The sequence below is a fragment of the Rhinoderma darwinii genome, chromosome 3 (genome assembly GCF_050947455.1).
Source record: "Rhinoderma darwinii isolate aRhiDar2 chromosome 3, aRhiDar2.hap1, whole genome shotgun sequence".
Taxonomy (NCBI): domain Eukaryota; kingdom Metazoa; phylum Chordata; class Amphibia; order Anura; family Rhinodermatidae; genus Rhinoderma; species Rhinoderma darwinii.
Window position 1 is genome coordinate 16,671,530 of NC_134689.1, and position 21,891 is coordinate 16,693,420.

At 39.0% G+C, this 21,891-nt stretch overlaps 1 protein-coding gene and 1 long non-coding RNA gene across 2 annotated transcripts in view; one reads left to right on the forward strand and one right to left on the reverse strand.

Moving 5' to 3' along the window:
- Positions 1-11,013, reverse strand: part of LOC142750862 (uncharacterized) — a 33,303-nt gene extending 22,290 nt beyond the window's left edge. The window contains exon 1 of the long non-coding RNA XR_012882621.1: positions 10,927-11,013. This is a non-coding gene — a long non-coding RNA (uncharacterized LOC142750862). The remainder of the gene's footprint in view (positions 1-10,926) is intronic.
- A 7,315-nt stretch (positions 11,014-18,328) lies between these two features.
- On the forward strand, positions 18,329-21,891 carry FGF23 (fibroblast growth factor 23). Its single transcript, XM_075859841.1, has 3 exons — positions 18,329-18,551; positions 20,152-20,255; positions 21,433-21,891. Exons 1-3 carry the CDS (start codon positions 18,329-18,331, stop codon positions 21,889-21,891), a joined length of 786 nt encoding a protein of 261 aa, XP_075715956.1.

The window sequence follows — 21,891 nt, forward strand, 5'->3', positions numbered from 1 at the left end:
ATGGTGTTTTACTAGGTCAGTTCTGACTCACAGCTTTACTTACATACGTTTTATGACTACCCTTTATACAGTGCAAAAGAAACTACCCTGCCTATTCTTGCCTTGACATCTTAGAGATCCGTCCAGCTATTCTGTCCCAATTTATTCCAAACCTTTTTAGACCTCCTAAAAATATACAGCGTACTGTAAAGGTCAACTTTGCATTAAGAAGTTGACTTCTGGAAATCAAAGCCATAATTTGTCAATTCCCCTGTTGTGCTTATGTGATGCTCTTCTAAGGAAACTTTTTAAGAGCCTTTAATTTTACTGTAGATATTTTTACCTGACATTAAATATATTTTAAACCAGCCCTTAAATGGGATAGTATTTATCACATATCCACTGAATAGGAGGTGTTGATAATGAAGGATGGGGGATTTAATGAGGCTTGAACAAGTTTTGAACAAGTTTTGATTAAAACTATCTTACCATTTTGTGTCTACAGCTCATATGTAGACCTATGTGTCTCCCTGGTTACAGACTACAAACAAACCTTGCAGCCATATTTTCTTCAATATTTCCACTATATATTATGACTGCTGGATCAGACTACACAGGATTTGTTTGTAGTCTGTAACCATGGATACACATAGGTCCCCATAAGAGCTGTAGACACATAATGGTAGGTATTTTTTTTTATCCTTTAGTAGGTGCAGTGCATTGTATGATCATAGTAGAGTAGCTGTCGGGCTGTTTTGATATAATTGATGGAGGTACATGGCTTTGAGATAGATAGATAGATAGATAGATAGATAGATAGATAGATAGATAGATAGATAGATAGATAGATGGATAGATAGATAGATAGATAGATAGATAGATAGATTCAATAAAAAGTAAGTGAACCCTTTGGAAATACCTGGATTTCTTCATGAATTACTAATAAAATGTGGTCTGATTGTTATCAAAGTCACAATTCTAGATAAACACAATCTAACTAAACTAATAACACTCAAACACTGTTCCGTTCATGTTGTTTGTTGAGCACATTGAATAAAAATCCACAGTGCAGGGCGAAAAATAAAATGAACACTTGAACTTAATGGTAGTCCAGGATTAGAAAAACAAGGCTGTTCTCTTCCAAAAAAAAAGCACCACACTAGTCCAATGGTTGTATGTGGTATTGCAGCTTTTTGGAAGAAAGCAAGTTATGTTTTTATAATCATTGACTACACTTTTAAGGTCAGGACTCTGACTTGGCCTTGAGGCATAGTTCACACTAAACAATCTTTCTTGAGAAGAACAGATTTGGCAGTAAACAGGCTTTCTGTGCCTTCATTTACTAGGCAAAGCCCATTTAATGGGGAAACCCACAGTTCCAATCGTATCTCCTTAATTGAAATAGCTTTTGCCAATTAGCTCTTAGAGAAGTTGAGTCTGTCCCCAGTTCTATGCTGCGCTATCTGAGGGCAGCCTAAAATAGTTACAGAGACCGTGATCTCAGTGCTGTATTACTTACTTTTCAAAGATTAGTCGTTTTTATAAAATGTACCTTATCTACTACAGTCCGTATTCATGAGCTGCGGCCAGTCCTTCCCTTTTTCTGAAGATTGGCAGCTTTCTCTTCATACTGTGCATAGGGAGAAAACTGCCAATCAGCGCGCTCTATATCCTCGATACTTATGAGCTGTGGCTAGCTCCGCCCACCCACCACTGATTGGCAGATTTGCACTGTATAGGATGAAAGCTGTCAATCATCAGCAGGAGGGCATGGCTAGCCGGGCTGCAGGAGATCAAGTGAGGTTTTTTTTTGTTTTGTTTTTTAAAACTACTGATCATCAAAAAAGTAAGTTATACAGACGTAGAATTGGGGTCTCTCTCACTAATTTATGCTGCCTTCAGATAGGGCAGCATAAACCCAGTGACAGATTCCCTTTAACACAGAGGTTCACTTACATTTTCAATGCCAAAATCCAGGCAATTCCAAAGGGTTCACTTACTTTTTCTTGCTACTTTATATGGATAGATACATAGATCCTACGGAATTCCAAGGAGCTCCAAGGGAAAGGCAGATAGAAGTGAGTCAAGGCTGTAAAATGAAGTGTTTTTCTATATATTCTATATTTTCTATATATATGTATGGGCAGGTTTGCCCTCAACTCTGGACTGTCCGCGCTGCATGTTCCGTTCTCGGACCTCCTGTTGTGTAACTTCTCTCTGTGGTATAGCATGGAGCATATGTTACAAAGAGTGAACCCTTTATGTACCAACACTTTGTAGCACTATTTTAGATTAGTGTGAAATGCCTTAAAAATGCAGCAACAACTATAGATACAGCTATGTTTTCATACTTTTATCTCAAAAAGAGAACTCTTTAGTTTACTCTATGGTCATAGCAGAATAGTAATTTAGGGCATGACCACACATGGCGGAATTCCTCCGCAACTGTCCGCATCAATGCCGCACCTAATCCGGGTTGCGGATTACGGCTGCGGATCTGCACAAAATGTGCAGAAAATTGATGCGGACTAGCTGCTGCGGACTGCGGGAAAAGTGCTTCCCTTCTCCCTATCAGTGCAGGATAGAGAGAAGGGACAGCACTTTCCCTAGTGAAAGTAAAAGAAATTCATACTTACCGCCCGTTGTCTTTATGACGCGTCCCTCCTTCGGCATCCAGCCCGACCTCCCTGGATGACGCGCCAGTCCATGTGACCGCTGCAGCCTGTGCTTGGCCTGTGATTGGCTGCAGCCGTCACTTACACTGAAACGTCATCCTGGGAGGCCGGACTGGAGACAGAAACAGGGAGTTCTCGGTAAGTACGAACTTCATTTTTTTTTACAGATACATGTATATTGGGATCGGTAGTCACTGTCCCGGGTGCAGAAACAGTTACTGCCGATCGCTTAACTCTTTCAGCACCCTGGACAGTGACTATTTACTGACGTCTCCTAGCAACGCTCCCGTCATTACGGGAGCCCCATTGACTTCCTCAGTCTGGCTGTAGACCTAGAAATACATAGGTCCAGCCAGAATGAAGAAATGTCAAGTAAAAAAAGCAAGACGCATCCGCAGCACACATGACATGTGCATGACAGCTGCGGACTTCATTGCGGAACTTTGAATCTCCATTGAAGTCAATGGAGAAATTCCGCCATGAGTCCGCAACCAGTCCGCCACTGCTCCGCAACAGACAGAGCATGCTGCGGACACCAAATTCCGCTCCGCAGCCTATGCTCCGCAGCGGAATTGTACGCATCGTGTAAACGAACACTGCTAAATTAAAGTGAAAGTCAATGTAGAAACGGCTCCGCTGCGGATTAACGCTGCGGAGTGTCCGCAGCGGAATTTAAGTGCAATTCCGCCATGTGTGAACCCGCCCTTATGGTGAGCTTATAGTATTCATTTGCGAAATATTACATTGAGCAATTATTTTAAAAAAAGCTTTAAGATTTGATTATAAGGTTTTGTATTACTTTTATACATATTGTTTTTTTATTACTGTAAAATGGTTAGAGGGTCTGATAGGCAAGTCAAAGCTGAGAATCAGGATCCGTATGATGAACTAAACCTAGATTTATGAGCATTTAGTCATGACATTTCCAACATTTTTAACATGAGGGATCCCATCCCTACTGAAACAGTAACAGCTCTTCCTGTTGGTGTCTTCTAGAAAGTCCCCAATGAGTTTCCAAAGAACATAAGGTACTGCCACTCAGACTGTCAACCACTATAAACCATTAGCAGTGACCCAAGGATAATAATATAGAGCAGTGGCCAAATAGTAGATGGCATTCTACCGGTAGACCGATAGAGCGAAGTGCTGTAGACCTTGATGTTAGTTCACGAGGCTTTTTTCCTGCTAGCGTCAACACAGAAATGCCTCCTTGTAGGTTCATGTTTAAGTGTTCCTGTCACCGCCTTTGTCTAGTGGGAGGCTTACTGGCAAATCATATTAGGAACTTTGGGTCCCATTGTGAGTGTCACACATTGTCTAAGCCCCTAACTGTGGCTGCTATCACTGTTATGGGGACATGCCAAAAAGTTGCAGCAGACTTCTTCAAGCCACATGTGTCTTTGACCTAGTCCCTAGGCAGTGGAGCAAGTGCATTAAACAACTAAATACTGCTGCTATCAATATTATGGGGGCATCTTAAAACGCATGCAAAAATTTGCAGAAGAGTTCTTCAAGCACATGATTGTCAATAGTTCCTTCGTAGATCTTCTAACTCAGGCATAACAAAAGTAGATGCCATAGTGAAAAAGCTTGGTCATTTCTGCTCTAGAGGCTTATGTCCTCAGCAAGGATATAGATACCAAAGAGGGAGCCCCTACAGCTGCAGTGGGGCTCACATAAAGGGGAGCCATAGCCGAAGTTGGCCTTATTCCCGTTTCTCGTGTGACTGTGTAGGGTTCCCTTTGTAGATGGCTACTTCAACTTTGGTGTGGTTCAGGAGGGTAAACCAATGCTGGGGCCACCTGTGCTATGGGGTTCCCTATCTCTGCCTCGATAGTTGGAATTATCATTAATACTAATTTCACCAAATAAATGGCTTCCTCCAAGGAAAAAAACCCAAAGCATTGTGGGTCAAATTTTCAGTAAATTTGTCAATTTCGTCCATTTTTTCTCAGCCCCTTGAAACACACCAGTGTTTACCTCATTATTTATTGTTTCCAATTCTACATTTCTTGCACACAGAAAACTGATCATGTTCTTACCAATGAAATATACCTCAATCATGAATAGTGCTAAATTCTTACAAAGATTGTAAATTTATAGGTAAACAGAAATATCCAGTCATGTATTTCTAAAAGGTTATGCTTCTATTTTTTATACAAATGTGCTGTGCACAAACATTTGATGTAATCCTGAAATAAAATGTTTTATGTAGCTTTGTTGCGTTTTGGTGTTTTGTTGATAGAAATGGGTTTATATGGGTTACATGTCTGCAGTAAAAAAAAATTCTTAAAAGGGACACCAACCCTAAAATCCAACCAATGTAAGTAAAGAGCTGCTACTGTCATTCATACATATCTATGTAAATGTTCCTGGAGGTTCTGAAGACTGAAGATATGTGAAGTAGAAGAAGAAGAAGAAGAAGCAGGGACCATGGAGACAGGGACAGGATATGCCATAAAGGACAGTTAGGAAATGGGAATCCCAGACCCCCATCCCACCCGTTGAGCCAGCCACTGGCTGCCGCATCCAGACTGGGCAAGAGCGGAGAGGTGGCTGCAGAGGTGCGCTGCTCTCTCTATTAATTTCTATGGATATTACAAAAACATATCCTGTGGATATGCCACAAATGTCTATAATAGGAATAATGGCCCTTTTACACGGGCCAATTATCGGGCCAACTAGCGTTCACAGAAGTTCGGTCAACCTCAAACATATTTTCCAACTTAAACTACGTCTAGCCCTAAAGTTGCATTAATCTCTCCATGATAACCACAAAGCCTACCTATGCTACTATTAGGGGCCATGGAACTTTGTGTGTCATATCCATGACTAAATTATTCCTATGACTCTTCTGTTGTATGGGAGACCCTCTCGTGTTCCAAGCACTGTTTAAAATACACTCTACTATTCCCTCTCCATGTACAACCTATTCTCTTCCCTCTTGTTGCTCTAGTTGCATTAGTCAATCATCATGCAGCAGCAGTAAATACCCGTTACAGGACCTACAGGTTCTGTATCCTGCTTCCCTCATGCAGTGTTTAATTCACCCATTAGAGAAATAAATCTTAATCCTTCTTCGAGCTTGTATCAAGTCCAAAAAAAGTATGCGAGTGAAGATATCCTGTTCATGCAGTCTGTACAGGGTTCTTCAGAAACAAGAAAGCTGACCTTCCCACGGGCGGAGAAAAGCAGCTGCAGCTTTCAGCAGAACCAGAGCTTCAGAGAAAGTTCTCCAAAGGTAAAAATGCACAAGTTTTTACATTACTGGTGATGACATGTCTAACTGAGCATATTGATTCCAAAGGAGCTTCGGATGACCTTGGTAAACATGAAATAGATATTTGTAGCAAAAAGAGCATCCCACAAGGCAATACATAAACATCTGGTTGGACCCGCTAACCGGAGGGAAAGGGAACCCAGTGGGCCCAGGTTCAGACTCTAGAGTGGGGCTCTGCCATAATAGGTCCAACAGAAGACAACCCCATGGTGAGCTGACTTTAGGACTGATTACTTGGTACCAAGTTATTTCAGTTTTTAAGACTGCTTATTGATGGCATGTTCTGAATAGCTATAGGATAGATGTAATGTAGCTCAGTCTAACATTTCATACACAAGATGTCTCAGTGAAATACACGCAAAGACGTCTCTGCAATGTGTAGACATTTAAAATATATGTTGGTGAGAGTCTAACTGATCCTGAGAACCCTGGATGCTCCTAGTGCCTCCATGGTCCATCCCTACTGAGAATAAAGAATCCTCGGTCAACTTCAGAGAAATTTTCCAAGTAAAGCTACAGCTAGCCATTTAAGCTGTCTCTATGACCCTATACATTACCCACATATCAGCCCTACTGTTAGATTGTGCCATGCCAGGCTAACATAACTACCCAGATTGGTGGCTTCTTCCAACACTAAACAGTAATGGTAAGGAAGGATGAGGGTCTGGAAGGGCTATTCAATACATGTTGAGAAGCAGGACATATACTGGAGAACAGTCCTCTCCCACTGACATGTGACTTCCCTCATGTTTAATTAAATATAAATATATATATATATATATAGACACAGTCGAGTCCCATTATTATGACCACCAGCTAATATAAAGAGTTACCGCCGTGTGTGGTTACTCTTGATATTAGCTTTTGGATTGTGGATTTACTTTTGGATTGTGCCCCTGAAGTGGAGGTGCCCATCTCACTCCACAAGTTACACTTACTTTGTCCCATTCGCGTACATAAAAGATTAAAGAGGCTCTGTCACCAGATTGTGCAACCCCTATCTGCTATTGCAGCAGATCGGCGCTGCAATGTAGATTACAGTAACGTTTTTATTTTTAAAAAACGAGCATTTTTGGCCAAGTTATGACCATTTTCGTATTTATGCAAATGAGGCTTGCAAAAGTACAACTGGGCGTGTTGAAAAGTAAAAGTACAACTGGGCGTGTATTATGTGCGTACATCGGGGCGTGTTTACTACTTTTACTAGCTGGGCGTTCTGATGAGAAGTATCATCCACTTCTCTTCAGAACGCCCAGCTTCTGGCAGTGCAGATCTGTGACGTCACTCACAGGTCCTGCATCGTGTCGGTACCAGGGGCTACAGATGATTCTGCAGCAGCATCGGCGTTTGCAGGTAAAAATAAAAACGTTACTGTAATCTACATTGCAGCGCCTATCTACTGCAATAGCAGATAGGGGCTGCAAAATCTGGTGACAGAGCCTCTTTAAGCTTTGGAGTTGGGGTAGATGTCTCCACTACTAACAAAAGCTAAATTTTCAGCTTTTGCCCAGAAGGTCAGTTTAATATTCAAAAACATACTGAAGAATTGGTGTAAAAGGTAAGAAACCGCCATGTCTATGGTATAATCTTTCATATCTTATTACAATATGTACATTTTTTTGAACTTAAAAATGTTGATCCAGTAAAATAAAAAATTGCTAAAACATTAACCATGTTCTTCTAAAATGATACTACAGGAATCTCCGTTAACAACTGCAACACAGAATGCCCCAGCGGGCTGCCCATCGGTGACAAGATCTATAGCTTTATTAATAGCCTCTGAATGTTGCAATTCCTCTCCACATAACTATGAGAGCTTACATACTGCATATTAATTTGGTTACTTGCCTCTGGACTCTTTCCAATCGCAACGTGGCCTTTTTGTATGTTAGCAACAACAGCAGCAATGTGTGTTTTGTGCAAGCAACTTTTATGTGTATTTTGGGCAAAGCCTGTCAATCCCTTAAAGGGGTTGTGAACGGCAAAGTGATAAACTGCTATATTAGGATGCAGTGGGCAGACAGCCTTCCAGCAACATTAAAAAAAAATCACTATTTTTGTATTGTGAGTAACTATTTTTTAACATAAGATTAGATTTAGTCCTAAGAGGAACTTTTTTTTTTTCCCCCATCTATGTCATAAGAATAGTGGACCAGTATACAAGGGAATATAATGGAATGTATCAGGTTTTTTTAAATAAAAATAATACAATTCTATACTGAAAAATACTATAATAAAAAAAATATAGATTTTATTTTTTTTCTAATCTGTTTTTATTTTCTGGTTATATATATTTTTTACATTCTATTTTCTTTTCATAACTATGGGGGCAGTCCTCTTTCCACAGTTGCGAAATGCAGTTCCAGAGATTTACTTTACATCAGGAACCTTGGGCATTTGAAAACTCAAACGATTCATTGACTTCTATGGAAGAGTGTAGTGGGCATGCTCTGTGATATATGCAGAGGTCACTGTGCATGGAGAGGGAGAAAGGAGGAGAAGGTGAGCTGTGTCCAATGCTATTGTGAATGGTTTGTTGTAACACTGCCCCCTGGTAATAATGAGATTACTGCTGACCCCCCCCCCCCCAGTGTACACAGCACAATCTGAAAGTGGACCATGTCAAAAATGCAATATTTCAGGATTGATTTTTCAATAGGCTGCACCGAGAAATGTTTATTTTTTTTACAAAAATTTTTTAATATAAAAAGTTTATTTAAAAAATAGGCCATTATCTGAAGATAGTTTATTTATCTTTAAAAGAAAAATAACAGTGCGTAGACTATATGTAAAATTGTATTTTCTAACTTTAATACCAATATTCACTTTAAATCTATTCAATTAACTTTTGCTCTGTCATTGAATATTTAACCTAGAAATGTATATACAACTTTTTCCCGGTTAAGGAATTAATTTTGCAGAGTCAGAATCATTGCTGGGAGATCTGCTCCATCATCATATCTAGCAATCTATGATGGTATTTAGATAAAGAGATAGTCAGCATTTTACCACCCGCACGTTGTATCTTTAACCGATTTCTGCTGTACAATAAACTTTCAGCATGTTTTATCTAGAGGTCAAGTGGTACATTTTTGAAGGATACAAGGCATGGACATATAATAACTTACCATTGAAGCAAAGGCTTTAGCTGGCATTTATTTCCCCAATGGCCTCGTAAACATTTACATTCAGCTTGGATCAATATGCAAGTCAATTTCCATAAAGAAGGGTTGGCAGATGGAGGGGAAACAATTTTTTTTAATATGGCCCATAAATTTATTTTTCAAGTGGGCTCGCAGTACTCAAACTACACATTAGACCTTCTCCAGAAGTAGCCAAAAATATTAGGTTCCGCTGACATCAATCTGATGTGTATGTGTGGCATAACAGCTTTTGTGGGAAACAAATTAGATACAAGAATCAAAGAGACAAAGGTGCCCATCTGTGAAATTTGTACCCACCCCCTCTCATCCTAAGACAGGAAAATTTGGGACTTGCCATCTTTTGTATGAGAGAAGGATGGCGTGTCCCACAAGCCAGTTCCCCTTTCCCTTGGTTATAAATATTCTAACACTTATGGAGAGGTGGTCCCTTTACAGGTTTCCACCAGCCATGGACAAAGTGGAGCCAACCTGACCTGTCCTTCCCCCATGGACCCTACAGCAGCTGCTGGAGGCTACAGCAATCACTGCCAATACAATGAATCAGTCTTCTTGAAGCATATTCCTGCCCATCAGTCTGCTCCTAGCCAATCAACATCTATGTTAGTCCTCTTGACATTGCTGACTGGCTAAAAGCAGGTTGATGGGTGGAGATTCCTTCACACTGAACCACCCCCGCTTAATGCGTCAGCTCTTTAACCTTTTCCAGTGTTGTCATAAAGTCATGGACTCAGAAAATAATTATCTACATTGAACGAGGAGGTAAGGCAAAGATATTCAAGACAAGGCCGCCAACTTAGGCTTCGTTCACATCAGCGCCGGGACTCCGTTCATGGGTTCCGTCGGAGCATTCCGTCAGGGGAACCGATGAACAGAATCCAAACTGAAACAAATGGAAACCATAGGTTTCCGTTTGCATGACCATTGATTTCAATGGTGGCGGATCTGGTACAAATGGTTTCTGTTTGTCCCCGTTGTGTAAGGGTTCCGTGGTTTTGACGGAATGAATAGCGGAGTTGACTACGGTATTGATTCCGTCAAAACTGAACCCTTAAACAATGGTGACAAACGGAAACCATTTGCACCGGATCCGTCACCATTGAAATCAAACTATGGTTTCCGTTTGTTTCAGTTTGGATTATTTTCATGGGTTCACCTGACGGAAAGGTCCGACACAACCCATGAATGGACTCCCGGCACAGATGAGAACAAGCCTTATCTATTAAAAGAGATATGCTGATCTCCCCTATACGTGGCTGTTTATCTCCATGATTTACTTTACAGGAAGGGATATCAGCTCAGGAAGTTTATTTTAGCTTCAGCCTGGAAAGTACATATTTTATAAACAGGTCAACAAAGGATAGGGCCAATGTGTGGGGTGGGAAATCCATCAAATACACGGAGGCAAAGATAAAGGCCCACACCCGGTCCTATGAGAAGGAAGTTGCTTTCTATGTAATCCATAGACAAAAATTGACTGTCAGCTAAACGACCACTTGGCCAACAGTGATTAGACCAGATTGTCCTAATATGGCTCTGTACACACCATGTTTTTGATATACATTTCAGGCATTATTTTAACATATATATTTTTTTATTATAATTAGTTTTTTGTTTTTAAAAAAAACATTTTTAACATAACAAAAAAAATGGGATGATGATGTGTTTACACTTGTATTTTCTAAGGGAATCCATTATAAAAAATTATACTTTTGGTATTTTTTGGATCAATTTGCATACGACGTGACTATTTATGGCATCTTGCATTGGCACACACTTCTGTCTTGTTCTGGCACTCAAGACTGAGAAATAAGAATGTGCATGGTCTTACCTATATAGTGCGCTTCTACTCAGTAAGAGGGATGGGAGGGAAAGCTTGTCTCACAGTGATCGGTAGCCAGGGAAAGCTGACAGAGGTAGACAAAGGAGAAACGATGAGTTTTACATATGAATATAGGCTTGTAGGCTCTGTGGGTGACCGGGTGACAAAGATATTAGCCCCATGATAGCAAATAAGGCTGACAGGAAATGGGTTCTTGTGTCAGAAACTGTAGGAGGAGACTGAAGCACAATTGGCTGAGAATGGACACAATGCTGCCAGGATTTCCATAACACAGGCAAGTATGCTTTATAATTAACCAGAAAAAGTACCCTGCGCTGTCCGGGTATAACATGTCGATCTGTCTGTTTGTGTGTTCATTGGAATTGTTTGGGTGCCCAGGAGGCCAATCCATGCCCTCGTATTTTCTTGGTTTACGGGGAAATTGCTAATAGCCCTATATACCCCCGCAGTTACACACTGTTTATATCATTTTTAACTTCCTAAATACCTAACAGCTAAACTGGTAGGAAATGGAGTCATAAGACTGTGACAGAGCCTGTTGATTAACAACATTGGCAGTTTTTTTACCAGTTGGCCATAGCTGGCGATGAAAACAGCATCATGCATGAAAGCCCACTCATTAGCATGCTGAACATGATGTGCTCTATCAGCTTGCTTTCTGGCCTGGGTTCGGGCAGGAGTCTCTGTGTTTCTGAGAGCCACATGCCTGATCTGTTGCTGAGAAAACCAAAGTTTGCTGAGGAGTTTCAGCAGCTCGAGCAGCTTTATGACGCATTTGATCAGCTTGTAGTTGGGCAAGAGGAGTCTCTGCAGCTAGTGATGCAGCTTTCCTCCTGGCCAACAGTAATCTGATTGGTTGCTATGGGTAACCGCTCCCCTGTACCTTCCCATCTAGGATTATCTTGTAAAGTGCACTACCTGCTACTGCCAGATAAAAACATCTTTACTATAAAAGCGAATGTCTGTAGCGTGATCATGTGATAAAAGCTGATAACGGAGAATAGCAGCAAGGTCGGGACCTTTACGAAAACCTTCCTGAACACCCAATGTACCTATGTGCCAAATTTGGGGTCAAATAGTTCAGGTGTTTGGATGCCTATAGAGGGCTACAAACAGATATTTGTTATAATGGCTGATAACAGAGAACAACAGCAAGGTTGGGACATTTACAGAAACCTTCCCGGAGTCCGGTGTACCTATGTGCCAAATTTGGGGTCAAATGGTTCAGGCGTTTGGATGCCTATAGAGGACAGACAGACATTGACTTTTATAATATAGAATAGCAGAGTTCCCCGACTTCACACCGCTCCATTTGTTTGTTGTTTGTGTGGTTAAAAACGTAATTTCCTACTGATATGAAGCCGACGTATCCAATAAAGTCCAAGTGCAGGTTCCTTTTTGGAGGCAGGACTGGTCTGAAAGGGGTTCAATGTATGAGAATGCTGAAATCCACGGGCTCGGTTCTGTTGAGAGATTTCAGCAGCTCGGGCAGCAGCCATGCTCTTTGCCACAGGAGTCTTTTGTCTAAGTGCAGGTTCCTTTTTGGAGGCATGGCTGGTATGAAAGGGTTTCAATTTATGAGAAAGCGCAAATCCTGTATAGGGTCAGTTCGTTTACAGCGAGTAACACGTCGAGTAAAGAAAAATGGCTTAGTTGTTATGGAAACCTGGTCTAAAACGGTGTGTATGTGAATGAAGCTAAGAATGAAGGACCTGCGAGCTTCTATTGGCTAATACAGATCATCTGATGTGATATGGAGGCAGGTCCTTGATGTGGAAGTCAGTGGTGCCATATTTGCTTTTGTGAATATGTCGAGAACGGTAGGTCCTAGAGAGCTGAAACCTTCAGAAGCGCGTGATTTACTTATGTGCCAAATTTGGTGTAGATTGGTCAAGTCGTTTGGCCGTGGATATAGAACAGACATCGGACAACAGAAATTCATTTTTTATATATATATAGATGTAATTTGGCATATATAAAATATATATTTTTTATAATAATGAGATATTAAAGTATTATTGATTTTGAAGCAAAAAATTAACACATTATTAACTACCGCAATGAGTAGGAAGCTATAAAGTACGTCTGTGTCTCATGTATGTATATGTATTTTATTATTAATTTAATTATGGTTATATGTTTGTTGGACCTGGAAAGTTTTCCATGCCACCGTCCTTAGTATTCGCTATCTGACATCAGATCAGAAAACGTTGCAGTCTTTAATATCCATGATATGAAATGAAGATGACACAAGGGTGATACGGGGACTTCTTGTGACTTGTGAAGATTGCCATCTCAGTTGAGTCTGTCACTCAGCACCTTTCATAGTATTAAATATCCATTACCCAGAGCTTACATCTACTGTACTAAGCAACATTTTCCCACCAAATAGCTCATAGTACGATATATAGGCAATCCTGAATAATAGTTTCTGATGCTAATTCATAGATATAGTAAAATACAACAAAACCTTACCTAGTGTCATACAGGGGTGTGAACTGAGAGTATGGGCCCAGAGCATTCAAGGTCATGGGCCCTTTACCACCACTATAGCCATGATACACTTGATTTGGGTTAGGTAATTGCATTTCAGGAGCACTTATCACTGGGCCCTTGAGCACTGCCTAAATGGTCAGTTCAACCCTTAAAAGAACAATAAACCTAGAAATGACTGATACAAGTAAACAGAAGATAATTTTGCCACCACGGTTTGCCAGTCTGCAGAATATTGTGCATGTTCCTGAAAGTCTTGTAGAAATCCTGCAGAGAACACAGGGGTTAATTTATTGCTGATCTGTTTCATTTTCGTCTGGTGATCGGCTGAGTGGTTGGGCTTAGCAAATGATGGGGATTAAAGCGGCTCTGTCACCACATTATAAGTGCCCTATCTCCTACATAATATGACCGTCGCTGTAATGTAGATAACAACAGTGGTTTTTATTTTGAAAAACGATCATTTTTGAGCAAGTTATGAGCAATTTTATTTAGTGTATCAGCAACCAATCAGCGACCAATCAGTGACCAATCAGCGTCATACACTTCTCATTGTTCCAGCCCAGCTTCTTTCACTTCACAATCACACTGTGCTGTGGATCATGCTGGGCTGGAACAATGAGAAGTGTGTGGCGCCGATTGGTCACTGATTGGTCACTGATTGGGCAGCGTCATACACTCCTCTGTACAACGCCCAGTTAGTAAAAAGTAAAAACACGCCCAGTTGTCTATTAAGAAACTAATTAGCATAAATCTAGGTGACAGAGACTCTTTAACAGTCCTTGTGTCCTACTGCAGACAGGGCAGAGGGGGAGGCTCCTGTTGCAGCCAGTTGTCTTACAGCCATAAGGATTTTGAGGAGGAGGAAGACGAAAATGTCTGATCTCCTGGGACACATATAAAAAATATTTTTATATATTTCACAGCATTAATTGAGATATGATCAAATAGAATCAAATAAAAGGAGGAGATGAAGGAAGAAATTGCTGAGATGTTTATTACATTTTTTTGTGCATTTTGTATGTTTAGTGTTTATATGTCATATATTTTATATTTTTAACCAGTTATTAAATAAACAGGCTCCAATATCTGCAAAAACAATACAGCTGGCCATACACAGAAAGATTTCTGGCCTACACTGACAGCTGGGTGGACATTTTCCTGTCTTCAGACCTTTTGGTCATAAATTCTATCAGAAAGGGTAGTTCTATACAAAAATAAAATGTACAATATTGGCAGGTATAGGTCTTTAGAAACGCTCAATTTGTCGAGTTGGGTAATGCAGGAGGAGATAATAAGGGCATCTGACAATGGGGCAGGCTCAATTTCCCCACTAGATCTTGGAAAATGTCCTCCAAACAGGATCCTACCCCTTTTGTTAGAGGTAAAGGAAGGCTGGTGTTCACCTTGCAAGAACTCTTAGGATAGGCAGATGTCTTCTACATTTTCCAATGTATTTTTATGCTAAAAAATTTAAAATATATTCTAGATTTGCATAAACTGCAAATTTATTCCTGGACCTACTGTAACACATCTCCACTACTTCCCCTTAGAAAGCCTCATGATTGGATCAGTGGTCAGTAGATGGCACTACCATCTTGTAGTAATGGGGCCATGGGTTTTAATGGGCAATATCTGCAAGGATTTGTATGTTCTGCCGGTGCTTACATGGGTTTCCCCCGAAGACTTGTTTTGTTCTCCTCTCCTCCACAAAAACACACTAGTAGGTTATTTGGCTTCCTATGAAATTGGTCATACCAGAAATGAATAGCCGTGAGCACCATTGGCAACATGGGCCGATGTGCCGAAGTGCATTTGGAGACCTGCCGAATAAGTTTAACTTAAATATCTAAATCCAGACTCCAGATTTGTAACGGTTATACTGAATTGTAACATCTTCTAGATAATTGAATGTAACATGTTCTAGATAATTCCTGGGATTAATGATTAGATTCCGGGAGCCACACACATCTAGAAACTTCCGAATCTTACGAAGTGTGTAACTAAGCATTGACTAACATGGTATCAATCCCTCACATCTTACCTTTCACCTTCACATACCGTGAACAGATCCCAGATCATTTATAACTAAGCATGGAGCTGTTTAACCCTACTGTAAACTTGTAGACATTTATAGTATGTAAAATCGCTCTCCTGAAGTTTTTTTGGGCAGGAAATTATTTCTGTAGTAAGGTATGCATGTTGTGTTCACATTTAAGCAAGTATTTTTTATGTTAAACATTATTAATAGTTGATAACACGACATAAAATGATCAGCTTTCACCAGCACTATGGGGTTAGCTGTTTTTTTGAATTACAGAACAATTCCATTGTTTCAACATGGTAAAAAGCAAGTAATCTAGGCTGCTGCTGCTGAATACTATTAGAGTCAACAGGGAAAAGAAGAATTGTAAGGCCCCATGCACAGGAACGTGCTTTTGCGGCCACAATTCCCCCGAAAATCCACGGGAGAATTGCAGCACCATTTATTCCTATGGGGCCATGCACACGACCGTGGTTTTCACGGTCCGTGCATGGCCCGGGAGCCTGGACCATAGGAAATAATGGGCGCAGCCATGTGCACAGCCCGTGATTTGCGGGCGGCTTGCGTGTGACAGTCCGCTGCCGGCCGACCCGAAAATCACGGCCGTGCACATGGCTACGGTCGTGTGCATGAGGCCTAAGAGTTTTGTTTTTTTTAAGCGCAAATTATAAACTAAATGAATGTTGTAAATCTTAATCCGACAGTCAAGGAAAAAAGGGAATGTCTATGAAAATGATAGTATTAATGACTTGGCTATAATAATGATTGGGCTACATGATATTTCAATAAAAAAATCTGAGGTTTCCTATTAAATATGTAATACAAATTGCTGGTATATTAAGCTTGAACTGTACAAATAGGCCGTCCGTCTTTTAGAAACTTATATCACATTTGATTGTTATATATCACTTTATTGTCTTTTTTACTATACAACACGCTATGAAGCAGCTACTAAAATGAACATTGGACAAAGCTGCATTGTGGAAAAGGGATTTTCTGTTAAATGACTGCCCTCTAGATGTTAAAAACGGAATAAAACGCTCTGTACCTGAATTTTTTTCTTAAAAGAATATTGTACAAAATAGTGATAGAGAGATATAGATAAATAGACAGACAGACAGATGATAGATAGATAGATAGATAGATAGATAGATAGATAGATAGATAGATAGATAGATAGATAGATAGATAGATAGATAGATAGATAGATAGATAGATAGATAGATATGAGATAGATAGATAGATAGATAGATAGATAGATAGATAGATAGATAGATAGATAGATAGATAGATAGATAGATAGATAGATAGATAGATATTAGACACATAGATAGATAGATAGATAGATAGATAGATAGATAGATAGATAGATAGATAGATAGATAGATAGATAGATAATAGATAGATAGATAGATAGATAGATAGATAGATAGATAGATAGATAGATAGATAGATAGATAGATAGATAGATAGATAGATAGATATTAGACACATAGATAGATAGATAGATAGATAGATAGATAGATAGATAGATAGATAGATAGATAGATAGATAGATAGATAGATAGATAGATAGATAGATAGATAGATATTAGACACATAGATAGATAGATAGATAGATAGATAGATAGATAGATAGATAGATAGATAGATAGATAGATAGATAGATAGATAGATAGATAGATAGATAGATATGAGATAGATAGATAGATAGATAGATAGATAGATAGATAGATAGATAGATAGATAGATAGATAGATAGATAGATATTAGACACATAGATAGATAGATAGATAGATAGATAGATAGATAGATAGATAGATAGATAGATAGATAGATAGATAGATAGATAGATAGATAGATAATAGATAGATAGATAGATAGATAGATAGATAGATAGATAGATAGATAGATAGATAGATAGATAGATAGATAGATAGATAGATAGATATTAGACACATAGATAGATAGATAGATAGATAGATAGATAGATAGATAGATAGATAGATAGATAGATAGATAGATAGATAGATAGATATTAGACACATAGATAGATAGATAGATAGATAGATAGATAGATAGATAGATAGATAGATAGATAGATAGATAGATAGATAGATAGAGCATGTTCCATTTGTTTTTTTTCTGTTTCTCTATCAAAACGCTTTCAAATTCAGTACTGCTTGATTTAAATAAGTTTTAAATTTTGTGGAATTTAGTTTTTTGGTAAATAAAATATGATACTAATATTAATTTTAGGAACTATCATTTGTTTTCAAAAGACTTGTGCCTCTTCATTATTGAGTGTAACTCATGAATTTATAAAAAAAAAAATATACATATATATTTATATATTTTTTATTTTAGTTTTTTTTTAATAAAAATGAAATGAAATGAAAATTTGTATTTTTTTTAAAATGAATATTAGTGTAACATTTCATTGTGCAGTGGATTTTTTTTTTTCAAAATGTAAAATATATTTAAAATAAAGAAAATTTCAAACATTTTATGTGAGATAAGAACAGAGTATTTTAATGTACTATTTTTTTTTTTTTTGCAAAAATACATTTATATGTAGATATTATTTTTTATTTTAAAAAAAATCTGTGCCATAGTATTTTCCCAGGGTGCCCACGTGAATTCCCTTCCCTAAGTATTTTATGTCTCAGGGCTCTCTTAAATTTCTGCTGTTACGACAGAAAGGATGTTCATAACAAGTTTTTCCTGTGTGATGTCACTATCCTCCTAGCCTTTATATATACTGCAAAAAAGTTGGGAAGCATCGAAGCCTCAGAGTTGAGGACAGAAGGGAGATCATATTTCACCAGCATCTTTCCAAAGAAACAAAAAGTCATGTCCAGCATCAGACAAGGCAATAGATTAGCACTTTTAACTTTTTTTCTGACCAGTTTAAAGGTCAATGTTGCATTTCCCAATTCGTCGCCAATAATAAATTCAGGATGGGGAAGTCCGGACAGACTGATGCACCTGTACACCGCCACCGAATGGAACAGCTTCCACCTGCAGATCAACCATGACGGCCATATTGATGGATCTCCTCACCAAACTATTTACAGTAAGTCTGGTTATGAAACTTTACCTAACTAGAATTTTTCTTTTAATTATTATAATTGTTTCAAAAATTTTCAAATTATTTCTGATATTAATCACGCTATCCAAAACTAAGGTAACATTCATGCCACTGTGATAAAATTCTGGGATACATGCTCTTGCTCTTTGGAATCATCAGTACCTTTACATGTATATGCTAGTTTTAGGACATATTTTAAATACATTTTATAAAAATTTTAATTTATTTGATATTTTTGAATTTTTTTTAGATTAATTTTTTTAACACTGAATATTGTCGCTTATCTTTAGCGCTAGTAGAATAATACTTGGCATGACATCTTACATGGCACGGTAATAAAATACCCGAACACAGACACACAACTAGGGACAATAGAATTTTTTTTGTCTTGAGTGTTGGCCGATCCCCGCACCCCTATAGGGGTCTCCTGTTTATGTCATGTAAGGTTGAAATCATAAAAAGTTCCTATTGCCATATACTGTGTATAAAAAATTTGCTCTCTTTGCATCCACAGGAGTGAATGATTTAGGGCTCAGGCACACAACCTTTTTTTTTAGTGTCCTATCCAATTTTTTTTCGCAGATAGCATACTGAACCATTCATGCCTATGGGGCCATGCACACATCCGTTTTTTGGTGGATTCGTGTGTCCGTTCTGCAAATTATAGAACAGGTCCTATTCTCGTCCGTATTTGTGGTCCGTCTAACCCATTCCAGTGTATGGGTCCGTAAAAAACTGGAACAAGGAAGCCACTAGGAAACGGTTATGTGTAGGATGCCTTATATATGACATAGGGGAACAAGGGTGGCACAGGGCAGTGCCAGTATGTATGCCTCCATGATAGGGACATTATCCCTTCACATGTCAGAAACAGGGGACCCTGACGGACTAAGACTTATGAAGGGGAAGGTGGGGCAGCACTGTAGTTTACCCAAGTGTTTCCTGTACTTTACCTGCATAGACAAATTGTAGGACTGAAATCAAAGCAAAAATTTATTAATTATATAATTAAAAATCCATCATATGGTAAAAAATTGTTTTAAAAAACGAATGCTCCCAAAGCTGGCCATAGAAATTAGATACGTATTGGCAGATCCCGCTGACAGCCTGTTGTCTATAGAACTGCTAGAACCTTGTCTGAGATCTGCCATCGGAAAAAAAAAAGATCAAATAGGTGGGATTTTAACCCCTCCGTCAATCACATACAAAAGGTTCTATCAAATATGCAGTTCCTCAAAACTGGGTCATGTTTTAAATGGAGAAGAAATGGGGGACACAAAAATAAATTCTATTTTAGGGATTCTTTTTGTGATAACAAAAATAAATTGATATTTGAAGAATGTAATTTTTTGTTTTACTATAGTCACACTATAAAGGTGGTAAAACAAAAAGATTTATTACAAACACATTAGTCTAAAAATTTTCTAAAACGTAGCCTACCCAGATTGTTTCAAATAATTTGGGCAAGAATAAAGAACTTGACCCCTGGGCCACCAGTTGACCCTTTCTGTGTTGTCATGGGGTTATATGCTTGTAGCAAAGTTTTCTACTATTACTTTACATTTTTTGTTTTTTTTTCCTGCAGCTGCATTAATGATTAGATCAGAGTCTGCTGGCAAAGTTGTTATTACAGGAGTCAAAAGTGGGCTTTACCTATGTATGGACAGATTCGGCAATGCATTTGGATCAGTAAGTATTCAAATCAATGATTCTTACACATTTTATAACAATAGACTGAGAGCTAGTAGAGATGACAAATGGGGGTATTGTCCATAACAACCAATCAGAATTAATTTTTCCAGTGCAGGTTAGAAAATAGAAGGATCTGATTGGTTACTTTGGCAACTGCTGACATTTTTGGCAATCTGATTCAGCTCAGGAGGACATCTGGCGGCAAAACTGATGCCACCGGACACAAAATTGATCCCAGCAGTTTTCTCCAGTATTTTTGTACTACACTGAAATACTAGACTGGAGGGCCGGATATATGTGAACAAGCTTTAGAGGATTTTAGTAGACTGGTATCATATCAACCAGAACATCCAGGTCTGAGATTTGATCTCCATGGAGCTATGATCAACCATGTGTGTGGGCTCCATTCTTATTGAAACCCATACATTTGTAGGTTTATAACTCCCAGTGATTTGATGGTGAGAAACCATTCTGGAAATCTGGTGGTCCTGCATTGGTCTGGGTCTCAGTTGTAGGTTTCTGTAACTCCCATCAACTTCATTCAATAGTTGGCCACCCATATGTGGTCATCTTTCCATGAGGTCGAATGCTTACACCTATTAGCTCTTGACATCACTGAGGTTTAGCCATAAGACTGCCACCAATGCGTCTCTTAAAGTGTAGCTAAACGTTTGACAAACTTCTGACATGTCATAGTGACATGTCAGAAGTTTGGATTGGTAGGGGTCCGAGCACTGAGACCCCCACCAATCGTTAGAACGAAGCAACTGAAGCCCTCGTGTGAGCGCTCAGCCGCTTCGTGTCTGTTCGGCTTTTTCCGGAAGTAAATGTATCAGTGTATGGACTCAATACAAAGTCTATGAGCCCGTACCCCGATACATCGGCTTTCCGGAAAAAGCCAAACAGACATGAAGCAGCTGAGCGCTCACACGAGTGCTTCAGCTGCTTCGTTCTAGCGCTCTGTGGGGGTCTCAGTGCTCGGACCCCCACCAATCCAAACTTCTGACGTGTCACTATGACATGTCAGAAGTTTGTCAAACGTTTAACTACACTTTAAGATATGTCTTGACACGTCATAAAAGTCTATTTTTAAAAAAGTTTTAGTAATTCCTTGCAATGTTTTTGTTATTTCCTCAAATCACTTATTAATCTGCATAAATATATATATTCACAGCACTACTTTAGCTATGATGACTGTGTCTTCAAGCATGAAACCCTCGAAAACCGCCATGATGTCTATCATTCTCCAAAACACAACTACCTGCTAAGCCTAAAGAAGCCAAAACAGTTTTTCCGCCCAGGAATGGACTTGCCTCCCTATTCCCAATTTTTGTCAATGGAGAACATAATCCCAATCACCAGATTTATCACTCCCGAGCCGGTCCGACACACGAGGAGTGCCGATCTGTATCCAGATCCTCTTAATGTAAGTAGAGGAAAGAAGCCCACTCTGAATTATCCAACACCCAAGGATGCTCAAGATGTCAAGCCTTCTGATCCCCAAGAGCCCTTAAGACCTAACAAAAATGAAAAGGAAGACCCTGAAGACCCAAGGGGCGTTATCATCACAAGGAAAGAAAACCCACGTGAATATTTTTATAAGAGGACATCCCAACTCAGCGGATTCAACTGA